Genomic DNA, 18,289 nt, shown 5'->3' on the forward strand with positions numbered 1-18,289 from the left:
TACGCAGGACCTCCACATTAGTAACTCTGTCAACCCAGGATATACGTAAGATGCGCCTATAACACCACATTTCGAAAGCTTCGAGCCGATTCATAGATGCAACAGTCAGTGTCCATGCTTCCATTCCGTAGAGCAGAACTGTGAATATGTATCAGTTCAATAGACGGCATTTTGTTTTTAATGATATGTCTCGACTGTTGAAAATGGTTCTCATTTTAACGAATGCTGCTTTTGCTTTTATTATTCGCCGTTTAATTTCTGTTGAGTGGTCCCATTGGCTATTTAAATTGGTGCCTAGATATGTATATTGCTAGACTCTTTCGATATTCTGTTGGTTGATTGTAAGATGAGCGTTTAGTATTGGTTTTTTACTAATTGTCATAAATTTGGTTTTCTTTTCTAAAAAGAAAGAAAACCAAATTCTATACACTGACAACTCGAATGATTCCACTTTTTTCATTGATGCCGTATCAAAGTCCAAACTTCTATTCTATAAAACAAAGACGAAAAAACATAGTACCTCATCAACGCTACTCATAGTTACCACTTTAAATCTCTACAGAGCGCTTTTCTTATTTTGTTGAAATTTTCTATATCTTTTCTATTCTGATTTTGATTTCCTGGAAGTAATTATTTGTGGAGTTAATCATTGTTCCAAAATATGCATATTTGTCCACTCGTTCGACATTGGTTCCGTTTATAAGATTCTCGTTATATAATTGAGTTTTCGATATTCTCATAATTTTTTCTTGACGTTCATTGGTAGGACGTATTTTTTCCATACTCTGCTATTCTGGTCACCAGTTTCTGAAGATCTTCAATATTTTCCAGTTACCTTTATTCCAGCTATTTTACCCTTCAGAGTTTTTTCAGTACTTCTCAGTACGCATTAAAATGAAGTGGCGTGAAAATACGCATCCCTGTCTCACCCACGTCTAATTTTAATTTTCTCTGATAGCTGTTTGTTAACACGTGCTTTTGCTTATATTATAAATTCGATATGATCCTGAGGTCATTGCAGTCTATCATCTTTGATTTCACGACATTCATTAATTGTTTATGTCGTACCTTATCGAATTATAGTCAATAAAACAGGCATATTATATATGTTGATTGAGGTCCAACCACCTTTGTATCAGTATATTAATTAAAAAAGAGCTTCACGCGTTTCTAGGTCTTTGAGAAACTCAAATTGTGTGTCATATTGCTATCATTAATGTCTATGTCCAGTTTATGATATATTCGGTTATGGATGACTTTCAGTAGTAGCTTTAGCACATGGGCCATCAAGCTAATGTTGCGGTAATCCCTACATTCTCTTACGTTTTTCTTGTTGGGGAGAATAAAGATCGACGTTAACCAGTCTTTGGGCCTAAAACATCGACGTGGTTCTCATCTACAACTTTCAGTATTTCGATAGGAAGCATGTCAGGTCCAGGACTTTTCCCATTCTTCATTGTTCTTAATGCGGGTAATATTTTTTTTGTAATATCTGGACCCATTTCTTCAGAAGTAAGTTCTAGTCTGTTCTTCTTATCCGTCATGGACTATAGTAATCCCGTGTCTATCCCGAAGTGTACCAGTGAGATTTTGATTTCTCTTATTCCTTTAATTTTCTTTTGTGTATTAAATAAATCGTATCTGTTTTGAAGGTCCTCGATCTCTTTGCATTTCTCTTCAGTATTTTTATTTTACATAATTTTAATCTTCCTGATCTCGTGGTTACTCTCCTTGTATTTATTGTTATATTTGTTCTTACTCTCCTCTCCGTTGTTCCAATTTATTGAATATCTCGTCATTCGTCATTCGTCTATTCATTTTTTCTCCTTTTGGAAGTCTTTAGTATTTCTTTACATAGTTCCAGTAAACAATGTTTTCGTCGATCCCAGTGCTCGTCAATATCATTGGAGTCTATGCTCAGTTTGCCGCAGTTCATATGCATTTCGACTTGGAGGCCTTCTTTTACGTTGGGTTTTTTAAGCTTAACTGCGCCTCTGGTATGAATTCTTTGATGTTCTCTAATGTTTTTAAGTGTAAGTGTAGTCCTGGCGATACGTGGGTTGTCATCTGAGGCCACGTCTGCTCCAGGATATGCTTTCACGGATTTAACAGTATTACGGTATTTTTCATTTATCATAATGTACATATATGTTTATGTATATAAAACCATTATTTATCCCTAGTATGCCTATCGACCAGTTTTTCTAGAGTTTTCATTATATGACATTAGACCTATCGGTCACTAGGACTTTTTTCACAGGAGATTTTTCCTGTTTTTGCCAGGTTTGGGTATCAAATCAATCCTTAGGAGTCCCATATTTTTGGTATGTACCCCATTCCTAAGGTAGCCTGCAGTATCGGACATGGTATAGACGATACTAAAGTTTATAGTACAGAAGGTCATTTCCTTTCTTTAAAAGTACTTAATAAATCCACTTGCGTAAGTTTATTTCTTCCACTTGTAAAAAAAAAGTGAAGAAATTTTATACAATGTGTAATTTTAAACAAATAATGTTATTTTACAACACATAAAATATTTTCATCATAAATAAATTTCCTTTAAATCATACAAACTTTAAATAAATTTATAAGTTTATTTAGTTCAAAAATACAAACTTATTGCCAAACTTTTTCGCAACCTGTATAACCTTGAAAATAGGCGTGATTCCTTGAGGTAGCCATAATTTTGAGCTTTATCATCAAGTTAAAACTTCTATGGCTGGGAAACTTTCGATTTTATTTAGCCACTCCTACTCTAATCCAAATTCTTAACATACGAGACTCATGAAATTCTAAGTGGAACATGGAGCACTTTGAACTGTCTGATTTAGTGACCTCGTTTTAGGAGCGCAGTAACTTTGTATTTTATAACAAACTTATGCATATAACTGAATTCTATGCAAGCAAGTCTCCATCTGATATATAAAGGCATTTAAGGTTAATAGACCAGAAAAATTAACAAATAAAAAACCTTTTTGGTGACACTCTTTAATACAGATACTTACCTAATAACTGCTTTTGATAAATTTGGTGATAACGATATGTAGTTAAAAAAATATGCAAAAGATTAAACGTCATTTTCTATTTATAAACAATATACATAAGATCACTATTTGATTAGTAAAGACCGGTAAATTATATGGAAAAGAGACACAGTTTTATTGAAAAAGCATAGAAAATCCTTTAAAATGAGAGTTTGTAAAGTTATATTAGTTAATTTGTTGCTTAGTTATTGCAAAAATAGCTTTTAAAGTCGATTTTTTGAAAATTATTAATAACTTTTCTAAAAATGTACAAAAAACTCTAATTTGGCGTGATCATAGAGACAATATCACATGAATTTAGTTATAAAAATTTCAAAAAGATTCACTTAACAGTTACTGCAAAATTTAAATTGTTTATCCCAGAAAGCTTTTATCTACAACGTTATTATACATAAACTATTAGGTCTATATGATTTGTGAAAGTTTCCTGAAAAAAAAACGATCATTTAATGATTAAAAAATTGTATTAAATATTGTAAAATAGGTTAACAAAAGTACTATGACTTTAAACTTATAGACATTTAAAATAACTTTTGGCATTTTACACGGATTTTAAAAAATATCTTCTTCTTCTTTAAGTTTAATATTCTATCGAAGGTTGGAAATCATCATGGCTATGCGAACCCTGTTGACTGCCGCTCTAAATAGTTCTGCACTACTCCATTCAAAACATTCCCTTAAGTTCTTAAGCCACGATATTCTGTATCTTCCCACATTTCACTTTCCTCGAATTTTGCCTTGCATAATAAGCTGCAATAATTAGTATCTTTGCCCTCTCATAACATGGCCTAAGTACTCAAGTTTTTTTTCTTTTGATAGTCAGTATTATTTCAGCTTCATTTCCTATTCTTCTAGTAACTTCTGCGTTTTTGATATTCTTCCATGATAATTCCATGATATTCGTAGCATTCTTCTGTAACACCAAAATTCAAAGGCGGCCAACTTATTTAGATGCACTTGTTTTAATTTCCATGCTTTTAAGTCATAAGGAAGAGTAGTGCATACGTAACACCAAAGCATTTTAGGCGCAGTCCTAACCTTATAACCTATTTTTTATTTCTCAATTTTACTATTTTCAAAACTGAATGCAAAATTTATAAAAGTCGCAATATCTTCGGTTCTAATCAGCGAAAATTGATGTTTTTTTTTTTTAATTTAAGGTACCTTGTTGCATATATTATAAAAACTAAATTAGTTAATTTGTGAATCGTTTGTTTAACCAAGTAATTTGTTTAAAAAATGTAAAATAAATATTTTGCAAAATTTTACTTTTCTCATATTATTAGTAGTAGAAAAGAATATGAAATGATAGGTAACTTAAATATTTATGTTTTATACTTATAAAGAATATCTTTAAAAATTAAATTTTACAAAAAAATTGATTTTTAATTTGAAAATCAAATCCATACGTGTTCATTTTTCTTGAATTATAATTATTATTTTTACAATTACTTTTCTTGACTGACCAACATTACAAATATATTTTTAAAAAATTCATTGTAATAAACTTTTTATAATTATAAATAAAAATTTTAATGATTTTCAAAAAATCGACTGTTGAAGCTATTTTTGGAATCATTAAGCAACTAATTAACAAAAATACCTTTGCATAGCCCCTATTTTTTTCTATAATTTTTCAGTAAAATTGTAACACTTACCATATAATTTATTGGTCTCTTAGTATTTAAAATCAAATTGCGATCTTACATTGTTTATAAGCAGACTTCGGCAAATATGCAAATAAAAATGTAGAAAATATGCGCATAAATATGCACGTGTTTACCCGAAAATATGCAAATATTTTACAAAATATGCATACAAATAAATAAAAAAATCGTAAAATAGTAACAATTTTATTTAAAAAAAAAAGTGTACATAACTAAATATTTCCTACTATTCATTAAGATTTACATTTATTTTAAGTAACTACATCATTTTTAAGTATGAATAAACTTATTTAGAATTATGGTAACAATAAATGACCAAGTGGTGTTCAAAATTTTCTAACAAAAACTTGTGGCTTCTGTCTGAGTACATATATTTATATATGGAAAAACTTCGTTCAACATCAACTGATGTAACGGGAGCACTTTTCAAACTAACCAAAACATTTGGTTCTAAATTAATTGTTTCCGAAATATTTCCAGCTAGAACACTGACTACTTCAGAAAGAATATGGTAACCTTTATTTTTTTCCATAGTAGCTTCAAATTTTTTTAAAATATCTTTTCCAATATTACCTCTAACGTTCCGACAACATGACGCAAATTCTTTTATTAATGCGGTACTTTCGAACAATGACAGTTTTGGTGATTCTAACTGAGTAATTGTTTTTTGAACAAAACAAAAAATTTGATTTTATAAATGAAAGTTCTTGTTGAAGCAAGTTACTCTGAAAAGTTTGTTTAGAATCCAAAAGAGATTGGGAACTTTCATCTGTTAACGTATCAATTATGTTCTTTATTTTAACAAAATGATCTGCATAAAAATTAGCTGCTTCTAACCATGTTCCCCATCGCGTTAAAATAGGTTGTGGTGGAAGAGGAATGTTAGGTAGCATTTCTTTATAAAGTTGAATTCTTATAGGAGATTTAAGAAATACTTTTTTGACACTAGATATCATGGTATTTACAAGAGAAAACTTTTTTCGTATTTCCTCTGCAACTCTGTTTAATCCATGCGCTACACAAGTAACATGTATTAAATCTGGGAAAAATATTTTTAAATTTTGTCCTGCTTTCACCATATAAGGAGCAGCATCCGATAAAATAAGCAGTAATTTATTAGAAGGATTAGTTGTCGGAAGAAAAAAAGTTGCTAATGTTTCTTGTATAAAACGCGAAATGGTTAAAGCATTTGTTTTCTCAAGTTGCTGGCATGAAATAAGATGAGATTTTGGTAAGGTATCTTCTTTAAGAACACCAATCAATAAATGAGCAATATACTTTCCTGATGAATCAGTGGTTTCGTCTACAGATATGTAAAAATAATTATCTGCAATTTCTTCCTTAATATTAATTAACACCGACGAGTATAGCCCGTTCACATTATTTCTTCTTAGAGACCGATCACTTGGAACATTAAGTTTGCAATATTTTTTTAGAAACGAACTAAAATTTACATTTGCTAATTTTGAAAGCGGTATGTTTGCAGACACTAATGCGCGACACAAGTTTCTTGCTCATCTAATTTTTTTGAAGTAGATTGGAAACATTTAGCCATTGAAGTTTGATGTTTTCCTCCTATTTTTCCTTTTTTTGCAATGTGTGAAGCAGTTCTCACATGTTGGTCTATTTGAAATTTCTTCTCACATGCTATCTATAAATAAAAATAAAAACCTTTATAGAATGACGGTATTAGATTTTTGTTTTGATAAAGTGCAGCAACAACCGTTGATACGTATTTCGACCTCCTTAAGTCTCTTCAGAACGGTATAGCCACTGCTCTGTGCACAGAGCAGTGGCTATACCGTTCTGAAGAGACTTAAGGAGGTCGAAATACGTATCAACGGTTGTTGCTGCACTTTATCAAAACAAAAATCTAATACCGTCATTCTGTTTTGTTATTTACTTCGTTGGAAGTACGAGAAACTGAATTCACTACGAATTTTGACTAGGATGAACGGCTTGTGGAATGCAATTTTAGATTCCCTTGCCGATTAATTCATCCAGCTGTTTGTTTCGCAAATTTTAGGAAACACAGTGGTTAAGATTTGAATTCGGTTTCGCTAAGTAGAAATCGTTTGATTTCTCTTTTTGTTAAAAACCTTTATTTTAACCCAACCTTTAAAATATAAAAATATACAAGGTGTTTTTGGTTAATCAAATAACTGGTTTGGAAAAAAAAAACACTAGCTAAATATAAAAATATACAAGGTGTTTTTGGTTAATCAAATAACTGGTTTGGAAAAAAAAACACTCGCTAAGTGTTTTAAATGCAGTATTAATCCACAAATTAGTTTTTGTTACTAACCATTAGTACATCATATAACTTATTTTAAAATTCAACAAAAGTTTTTTTTTGTTAATTTAATTACAATAAAAATAATTGTGTTTTAGAATAGCTGACTTCATAAAAAAAAGTAAAGGTGAAAAATTTTTCTAAATACACACCATTGTATTGTACCATGGACAATTTTTTCTCACTAAAGGAAGCTATTTTTCATTTAAAAACAACCTACGAGTACTAAATTTCAAGTAAATACGTTTATTGGTTTTAAAGTTATTGTTGTTATTAACTAAAAGAATTTAATTTTTTTTAATTTTAACACCCTGTATCTCGAAAAGTAAATAAGTTTGACCCCTCATTAACTATATCGTTTTGTTCAATTTTTCGAGAAGTATCTACAGTCAAACGTTGTCAGTGTCATTTGGAAACACCCTGTATGTATGAAATATTAGATATTTAATAGAAAATATTAGATACTTACAATTTTACCACAGACTGAACAGTAGATTTTTCCCATATCCATAGACAGCTCTTTATAAGGTTTAATCCAAGTTGAAGCACTGGTTGTTTTAGGCATTATAAAATCACAATCTTCCTTTTTGTTACGCACAACGAGTGTTTACGCTTTGAATATCAAAACAAAAATGATTTACAAATCTGAGCATCAAATTAGAAATGTTTAGGTACCTAATTCAATAAACTGGGAGATTTTGGAAAATCCCTAAATTAGAAACAAAACTATTAGCCGTTTACCTGCTGTTAAGATACAATAAATTGTAGATAGATTTGGGGATTAGATCATAAAATGCAAATGAGCGAACCCTTAGCGATTATCCAATAACTGAATGCCTCAGTGACCGAGACTTTCTAAGAATGTTGAGGGCTACTTAAATTGATCTTCTTTGAAATTGTAAATGTTTTGTACCTGTAGAGATTACGTACTTAGATCATTTCTTGATTAAAATGACTACAAAATTTTATACAAGAATTGAAATAAATTGGTATGTTTAAAAATTTTCAAATACAGTATAAAAATCTGAACTTTTATGCACTGTATGCAAACTTTTATACAAATATGCCAAAATATAAAATATTTGCATAAAATATGCACAATATGCAAAATATGCAATATGCATATTTGCCGAAGTCTATTTATAAGTAAAAAATGGCGTTTAATCTTTTACATATTTTGTTTATTACATATTGTTACCACCGAATTTATGGAAAGCAATTGTTAGATACCTGTATCAACGAGTATCATGGAAAAATGGTTAGTTCCCTGGTCTATAAATTATCCATGTATTCACATGTGAAAGAAATAATTTAGCCAATTTTTACTTTATGTATTTTTTTTAATATGCTTAATATCGGCATACTTTCTAGACGTATACATACACATTATCTTTGGTTAGAGGTTGTATAGTTTTCTTATTATTAATTTATAGTATACGTACATCTAAAATTCTAATGTAGTGTAATGTATTATTGCTATTTTTAGTTACACTATATTACTGGAAACCGAAACTTCCATGTTCGGTTGGCCATATTGCAATGCAGCTTCCAGATGGAGAATACATAAGCTTTTGGCCAAGCACTTGTAAATCAATTACAGCTAAAGGCAGAGGTAAATTGTTATTTTATGATAAGTAGTCTAATAATAGTTGTACACTTTTGTTATGTTTTAGTATGTTTGACTTTCATTAACAATGTTTCGATTTTATTTCAATAACACTAGCGTTTGTTTAGAATGTTGCCCATTTAAATGTAAACTTTCCTACAACTCAACCGTATTTTTGTATAACACACTAGACGACGCCTACGTCATTTGTATTTTCCGATCGCTAGCGACAGATTTTTAGGAACATTAGATAAAGCAGGCTTTACGATTAACTTCACTACATTTGATAAAGCGCTATAAAATACTAATTCAAGATATTCTTCGCGAATCATGCTACCATCACGCATTTAATGTAGAATTCAATTAATGATATCTATGTCTAAAAGAACAAATATTGTATGTCCAAAGTTGATGTTTTCTTCAACATCAATTTGAAAGTTTGCGTTAACCTTGACAAATAGTACATCTTTTAAAAGTAATTAAATAATAATTAAGTTCATGTTACACCTTTTTTTATATATTATTCAGTTCTATTTTATTAGGGTTAAATTTTATTCACATTTAACAAGTTTAAAGTAAGCCTCTGTATGGACATACAATCTTTAGCCTGTACGGATGTAGGTAACTCTGTTTCTGTGTCATGCCTTTGTCTTTTTTTTGGGGGTTCGGAAATATCAAGCGAGTCCAAAACGTCACTGCGTATATACTGGAAAATACTATCATTACGAAAATCTCTGAGATTTTGCACCAGTCTCGTTATTCTATTTTTGAAATGAATAATGTCAGTTAACTGATTTTGAACAACATTGAATATCAAATCGGTTTGGGTAAACACTTTCTTAAAAATATTTAAAAGTATGTTAAAAGAGTAATCATTTAATAAAGTTTTCAAACCGATTGCTTCACGGATCGAGATATCATCACTTTCAAAATCGTCGCATTCAATAATAAAATCAAAAACTTCCAAAAGCTGTTCACGAAAATCTGCTACAGTGAAAACGAGATCTAAAAGATCTCGTTTTTAAAAAGATCCCGAGATTTAAAATTCCATCGCGTCTGACAAACTGTTGGCATTTTTTTTTTCGAAACAAACCGTTCTAAAACATTAGTCCGTTTAGGCGAGCTTGAGAAAAATGAAGCAAATCCGCTTAAACTGGCAAAAAAGAGACGACATTCTTTAATTTTTTTACATGTATCCTGCAAAACTAAATTCATTCTATGCGCATGACAGTGAGTGAATAAAGCTTGCGGTGCAATAGTTTTAACTTTTGCCTGGAGACCATTTAATTCACCAGACATCACGGCAGCGCCGTCATAAGTTTGCCCTACCAATTTATTTTTGATATCAACCAACACCAAAACACCAAATACCAATGGATAACACCAAAAATATATTCTGCCTTATGGCTTTTACTCACGTCTGTAAAACCTAAAAACCTCTCATAGATATTACCACGTAACGCGTATCGAACAACAATTGATAATTGTGAATGACATGATATGTCGGTAGTTTCATCTACTTCTTTATCGTGAAAAGCAAATGGTTTCCTGAATCTCAGATTCAATAAAGTTACTCAAAATGTAACTAATTGATTATATTAATTCATTTTGGATTGTTTTAGATACACCGCTAAATGTCTTCGAGTCAGAAAGTAAATTAGAAAATTCCAAATCGTATTTCTTAAACATTTTTATTAGTTCTCTATAATTACCTTGATTTAACGAATGCTCCGATTCATCGTGTCCCCTAAAAGATAATTCCTGGCAACTTAAAAAAATTACAATATCAATTAAACGACGTAAAACTGCGTGATTATTTTTTACAATTTCGTTATGTTTAATAGCATTTTCACGTTGGGCATTATCTAATGAAACATAGATATTTTGTTTTCCAAATAAATCTAATTTGATCTGGCTGTAAATATGATCTTTCGGAATATCATGTTTATGTAAAGCCCTAAATAATTCCTTTAAATTATCGTAACCAGATTCACACCACGGATTTTGATATTTGCCCCTATTTGTCGAAAATAAAATGCAAGGCCAACAGAAAAGTTTGTTTTTTATTTCACTCCCGGTAAGCCATGAGTACTTGCTGTACCAATTATCTGAAAATGATCTATTACTTCCCTTACCCGCACTAATATTTATAAGCCGGGACATTTTAGGCAAAGGACGCCCCTTATTTTTAATAACAATTTGTTCTTCGTATGGAATAGATGAAAACCCATTATGCAAAATATAATTTACAATATCAGACTTATCAATACTTAGAGTTTCTCCCATGGCTTGCATTTTTTAGGTTAATTTACCTGAATTTGTTTACACTTTAATTTAAAAAAAAACTTCTAATATGTCAAAAAACCCTTTAACCTTTAACTATTTACGGCAGACGTAACGTATCACAGTATTACTTTAGAAAATAAAAATTAATCACAAAAAGAAAGGTTAGTTCGTGCACTGAATATCATTTCACTTTACTACTTACGTTCTTATATTTCATCTCGCGCTGGCAATGTACAGTTTGCGACCAATCACCAATCCCAATGAAGCATCGGCAAATTTAAATTTGCCGTACTTGGTATACGCAAGTGTCTACGCAGGGATCACTTAACGCTCAGATTGGACGAATTCTTTTAAAAACCATGAATAAAATTTAGTCTGGTCGAATTCTTTTAAAAATCACGAATAAAAGTTAGTCTTTATTATCTCACAGATATTTTTTTATTTCTCAAAAACAAGTGACATCAACTGTTTACCTGCCACAATTAATTATTGAAATACTGGAAATACTGATTAAATTAAATATTAAAAAAACTATAATATCTATAAAGGTGTGGGTCGGCACTGCCGACCCTGACCGGCCGCCACTGACAGGTGGTACATTATTTTTGGGACAATAGTCACTGCAGTATAAACAATAAATCACACTGATATTCAACTCACTTGACAGATAATGCCTCATAGTATCACGACGACAATAATGGGATGCCATTCGAGGAAATATCTCAATATGAGTCTTAATATGATTAACTTGTTCAGTGTATGTTGCCTTCGGAGCTAGTCTTCCTTTGCGATGGTCAAAACCGGCATAAACACCACTGTCTCCACGATACTTAAGTGCAGTTTCAACTACTTGAAAACTAAATGCAAATGTAGCACAAAAATATTTTTGGCACACCCTTACACATTCATTAGAGCCAGTCAGTGAATAATAATAACGACTATATTTTCTAGTTTTTTTTCTCTTATTTCGATTTCTTTCTCTGTCAATGTTTTTCTCTTCGTGTAAAGAGCAAATAAAAATCTTTTACTTTTTTGAATCAGTAAAATTCCAATATTCTTGGCAAATGATTATTTTGCCTTTCTCGAGATATGTTAATGCTACATTTAAACCTACAGTTGTGGCAATTAACAATACCTGGTGACTTAGCTCTTACTGTTACCCCTTTTCTGTTTACATATTCTTTGTCGGCCACTCGTAACAACTACATCTTATTTTTTTTTTCCATAATTCTGGTTTGGCTACCACGATTTTCTGTATCATGTGTTGACGAAGTTTAACTACTAGTATTTTGGTGAGACGGGAGGTAGTCACTTTCAGGGTCATCAAATGGCTCGTCGACACTACATTCTGATAATCGTCTTCTATGGAAAGGCTCCGGCACTGTGGCAAACGGCTCGTCGACACTACACTCTGATAATCGTTTTTTATGGGAAGACCCTGTCACTGTATCTAAACAGACGTCGTCTTAATTCTCATCTTTTAGATCTGTAACAAAATTCATGATATAGTTTTTAACATTCGTCACTTTAATCTCATCATCATCATGCAACCTCTTCTGTCCACTGCTGGACATAGGTCTCTCCCATTTTTCGCCACTCTTCACGGTTCTGTGCTTCTTGTTGCCATTTCTTGGATATTCGTGGTCGTCCTCTGCTGCGTTTGTCTTCTCTTGGGCGCCAGTCAATTAGTTTTCTGGTCCATTAGCTTAGCGCTTACTGTATCTATCCACTTTAATCTATCCAATACAAAATATTCATAATCCAACTACTTACTTTTCTTGCCATCTGAACTATTCTTTTTCCTCGGTTGTTCATTTTATTTTTATATTTCGAACACTACACGCAGGTTTAACAATTGCGTATGTAATAGCTTAATTCGATATACAACACTGGAATGGAACAGAATGACAAGACAAATTCCTATGAGCACAGATTGCTATTTAAACCACTCCCACACTTAATTGCTACCTTTGCGCAGACACGTGCAACACGTACTATAAGCTGACGAGCCTCCAATATTGTGGACAAATATTGTATCTTTGGACCTACGATAAAAATATCGTTTCGTTTTGAATTTTGTGATCGGCACAAATATTGCATTGGACATGCAATATTTGTGCACTAAGCTTATGGTGTTTTTAATGGACATGTCTTTAATGCTACTTTAGTAACTAGTAAACCGTTCTATGTGGACGTACCATATTTGAGCACAATAAAGATTTCATCTCGACCGGCACAGACTTGTACGTCATCTCATTTATAACAAAAATGGACCTACAATATTTGTCCTCTTAACCATCGATATCTGTACCGAAGTAACATGTGAATACCATTTAACCATGTCGAATTTAACAAAGATCGTTCAGGATTCGCACCTTTATATTCAATGTCGACAATTGTTGCCCCTTATTTAATATCCTTTTCATATGTACCATCTCTATAGAGTTTTCTCGTCCGTTATCTCAAAGTATTGACTATTTTGGACACACTTGCTTTAAATTACCTAATCTTAGGCTCTACATCTGGAGATCGCCTGCCGATAGTGATAGCAAAGTTATTAGAAACCAGATAGATTATGTTTTAATAAGAAAAAGGTTTCGAAACTTCATTAAATCAGCTAACATATACCTTGATGGGGCTGATGGAGCCACAGATCATAATTCGGTTAGTGTAACATTCGATCTCCGATTTAAAATTAGCTGTCCAAAAAAATTAACGAGGAAATAAAGGTAATAATTATCGATCCAAAAGAAGATCCGAACAGAAAATGCGAAACATTTAAAGACATAATGCCAACGAAGGAGATCCTAAAAGGAAAGAAAAATACAACAAAATTATGGATGCATGATGAGATACTGCAATTGATGGAAAAGAGAAGATTGTAAAAGAACGTAGACATCGAAAAGTATATAGGCTTATATAGTGTAATTAGAAAGAAAAATTGTTAATCTGTAAATGTTTATAAATTGGCGCTGGGTGATAATATCAATTTGACAGTTGACTTATTTGTTCTCGATCTTATTGGCAATAACAATATTTAAAGTGAAATGCTGAGAGGTGTTGTTATACCCTAGTGTTAATATCAAATTCTGATCTTTCTGCGTTTGGTTAGCAAAATATGGCTAATTCCTACAAGATCGAGGCCCAGTAAGACAACTGTCAAATTGGTATTACCACCCATAACCAATCTATACCTTCTAGATATCTTCTATCTATGATGGAAGTGCTGAAGAGAACAGGGATTGACGGAAAAGACTTAAAAATAATAGCTAACCTGTATTGGAATCAATCAGCGGTACTCCTGATAGATGGAGAATATACAGATCAGGTCAAAATCTTAAGGGGAGTGAGACAGGGGTGCATAATTTCACCACTGATATTCAATATGTACTCGGAGCACATTTTTGAAGAGTCTCTAAAAGATATTGATGAAGGCATCTCAATAAATAGTGTTACAAACAATAGTGTTTTCCAATACCATAGAAGGGCTGCAAAACTTAATGAACAAAATAACGGAAACAAGTAGAAAATATGGACTGGATATAAACACCAGCAAAACCAAACTAATGATCATCAGCAAGGAAAACATAACTGGAGCAAATCTGTATGTGAACCAAATGAGAATTGAACGTGTCTCACAATACAACTACTTAAGAAATATAATCAATGAGTCGTGGGACAATACCCAAGAGATTAAATGTCGCATCGGAAAGGCAAAAAGTGCATTCTTGACTATGAGTTCGATGTTCAAGAGCCATGACCTCACCCTAGAAAAAAAAATAAGGCTCTTTAAATGTTATGTGTACTCAGTGCTTCTGTACGGAGTAGAAACGTGGACATTGAAGATACCATGGACAGACAAAGTCACCAATGAAGAAGTACTGCGGAGGATGAACACAACTGCGGATTAGGTTAACATCGTGAAGAGCCGTAAGCTGCAGTACTTGGGACATATAATGAGAAATCAAGGCAGATACGAGCTACTTCAATGCATTTTGCAAAGTAAAATTGAAGTAAAAAGGACCCCAGGACGAAGAAGAATATCCTGGCTTGCTAACCTGAGAGCATGGTATAGAAAGACCTCAACACAGCTATTTCGTATAGCAACCAACAGAGTCATCATAGCCAGAATGATCGCCAACGTTCGGAACCGACAGGCACCCTAAGAAGAAGACCAATCTATAAACATTTGCTGTTCAAGATAGTTAATAGTTTTTATTTTAAAATTTTTTTAAAAACGATTTCCGAATTGGAAATCGAAATAATAAAACAAATTTAAAATGTAATTCTCATTAAAATAAATATACCATAATATATTCATTTAATAATAAATATATTACTGAAAAGTTATTAGTTAATACTAGGATTTAAAACTTAACTTTTTTAAATTAAGGTTTATGGTAGTAGCTAAATTTAAAATATTTAACAACTCTCTTTAAAATGAAATAATTAACCTAAACGTTTGTAATTGTAGGCTGTTCTATGTCATACGAAGAGGATATAATCAAGGAGAAACGGGAATGTGATGAGATATTGCATCTTCCTAGCAGCATAATTAGCCAAGAAGATGCAATCTATTGGTGGAACCGTTATTTGTGCCGTTCGTCTACTAATTACAACCTGGTCACCTGCAACTGCGCGTCCTCCGTGTTCAATTGCCTCGTGCAGGGGGGTATTTTATAAAACTGTACCCAATCTTCAACGTCCTAATTACCTCCAAAAAATAACGCCCGTTGGAGTGTTCCGCTTGGCCTGTAAAGCCAAAAATTTGATGAAACTTAAAAATTAATTTTATATTGTATAAAATATTCAATATATTCTTACTTATATTATGCATATATTATGTAATGTAAGCAAAATATGTCCCAAAAAAAAGCAAAAAAAAATTGTATTTTTAAAGGAAACACTATCGTACACCTATAAAACCTTGAATTACCTGAAAATTATATTATTAATGTGTACTTAAATGATATATTAATAATCCTAGAAATATTATAGTGATAAATACGAAATATTTTTTTCCAAGATTATTCGATTCTTACTGCTGAAAATAAAAAATCAATTAGCGTTACGTACGTTGGTGTTTATTGTAATAATGTATTCTTTTATTAATTTTAATGACAATATAAAAATTTTTTAGTTGATTTATAAGATATCCTTAATATTTACAATTTTTTTGTATTTTAAATTTTAAGATATTATCTTAATTATATACACGTATCTTTCATAGGTTTTATATCTTTCATAAAAGACAATGGGACAAAATGATATCAACATCTTGTAATTATAAGTTGTAAAACATAATAAATCAGGTCAATAAATCTTTGTTTTTTCTTACAACCAAAAAAACCTTAGAATATCTTTATTCTTATAATTTGCCTGGATAACAATTTTTCAGTATTTGTCTCAAGCAAGAAAGCAATAGAAATGAACTCAGCCTGATGAGACTAGCACACCTTTAAAAAAACATCCGTGTATACAATTCATTGGGGTAAGGGGGATTGATCCGTGTAAATCATGGTCCACTCCAACCCGCACCAATGCTTGTCATGTGGATATCCCGGGGGTACAAGGACTCCCGCATGATACCTTACCCCGAATTATGCGGGAGAGCGTGAGGCGCTATCACCTCTATTGACTTAATATCATTGCTCGGGCGCCGTCGAAGTCCCCGCTCCAGGCTAGGCCCAGTTCAGTACTGCGGAAAATAATCAGGGATCAGCTTAGAGTCATAACAGGCTTCCTTATTAAACATGCACCAGTTAAGGGACATCTGCAGCATACAGTGGGACTGTTTCATGGAAACTTGAGCTCAATACTCTGTACTCCAGAGAACCTAAAACAGTCAACCATATCTTGCATGACTGTGAGGCATTCGATCGCAGGCGGCAAACACTTTTTGGAGACAACGAAGTGATCCAAATATACAGGGTGTTTCAAAAAGTTATGTCATAAATTAAATCACGTATTCCGGAGACAAAAATAAATTGATTGAACCCAACTTACCTTAGTACAAAAGTGTACACAAAAAAAGTTACAGCCCTTTGAAGTTACAAAATAAAAAAAAAATTATTTAAAAAAAAAACGGGTGTGGCAAAAAGATATACTTCGATACATGCGATCGCAGATCGATAAGAGATCGAAAAAGAAGCGAAGACATTAGAAGAAAATGTACGGTACCGTGTATAAGCGAATAGACAATAAATGGAAAAAATTAAAATGGAATAACCCCATAAGCAGAATGGAGGAGACCCGTGTCGTCAAAATAGCAAGAGGTAAGTCATCAGAAGTATAGGTATTAAAAATTGTTAGACAAGAAAAACCCTAAACCTTTCTTCCTAAGCAGCAAGAAGATTTTTTAAAATGCATCCTAATTTTAAATAGTTTAGAAATCTTCTTGTATAATATTTGCTCAGGCCATTTCTGTAAGTATTTCTTGATTTCTTTTTCAATAGTTAGTTCTCCCAGTCCCCTCCCCAAAAACGGAATCCTTATCCACGATAAGGACATCCCTTGCTCTCCAACCAAAGTAGCCGTTCGCAAACGTTTCAATTTGTTTGTTTACCTAACTCCAAGCCCAGTAATTCTTTCTGTTCCCCCTTTTAGCTCCCTGTAATCAAATTATTTTGTTACAATGTGAGGTATGATAATGAGCATCTTGTGTTGCTATTGCACGAGGGATCGGGTTGCACCTCCTAAAAATGTGAAATCAGGTTTTTTGAAATTTGATATCTCACCATTTGATAGAAACATTTCTAAAGACCCGAATTTTCTCTCTCTGCTGGATCAGACCATCCATATCCTTTTTCGGACCTTCTTGTCCCTAGTACTTCCTGGGAAACTATCGAATCAACATCCGAAGAAGTAGGTGGAGACGCTGCTGTTGTGGATCCTTTCATCATAATTAGCTGTTCAGCAGAGACCCGGGCACCAACTCCTACATCTAGTCGTACAAAAGATAAGCCCCGCAAATTGGCTAAGGTGCCTGAAAGTGTGGGAAAAGTAAAACCACCGAAGACATAGTGGAAAAGGAAGAACTTGAAGAAAACGATGGAATGCAAAGGGTTGTGAAGGAGAAAGTGTTTAGAGGAAAGAAGGCTATTTTTAAAGAACATTCTTCCAATGAAGACTCATCATAAAGGATTCTTCTTCTGAATAGGTAGAGGATAAGGAAAGTGACGTGAGGCTTAAAAGTGCCAACGATGCCGTTGAAGACGACTTCAAAATCTTAAACGTTTCTTTAAAGAAAGCCAAATTTGCGATGCATTTTATGACAAATGGATGGTATGGACAAGCAGTTATGAGCACAAAAATATTGATAAGTAACATTAATCTTTCTAATTCGTGTATTTTCTAAATATAAAAATAGATTTATCAAAATAAGTGACTGTAG

The 18,289-nt window shown here is 32.3% G+C and overlaps 1 protein-coding gene across 1 annotated transcript in view; it reads left to right on the plus strand.

The window, feature by feature from the left end:
• The window catches only part of LOC140442736 (uncharacterized), a 29,419-nt gene extending 13,202 nt beyond the window's left edge, over positions 1 to 16,217 (plus strand). The window contains exons 2-3 of the mRNA XM_072533715.1: positions 8,491 to 8,616; positions 15,371 to 16,217. Coding sequence (XP_072389816.1) covers positions 8,491 to 8,616; positions 15,371 to 15,579 — 335 coding nt within the window. The 3' untranslated portion in view covers positions 15,580 to 16,217. The remainder of the gene's footprint in view (positions 1 to 8,490; positions 8,617 to 15,370) is intronic.
• Positions 16,218 to 18,289: the final 2,072 nt, after the last annotated feature.

Source organism: Diabrotica undecimpunctata, chromosome 6 (assembly GCF_040954645.1).
Source record: "Diabrotica undecimpunctata isolate CICGRU chromosome 6, icDiaUnde3, whole genome shotgun sequence".
Classification (NCBI taxonomy): domain Eukaryota; kingdom Metazoa; phylum Arthropoda; class Insecta; order Coleoptera; family Chrysomelidae; genus Diabrotica; species Diabrotica undecimpunctata.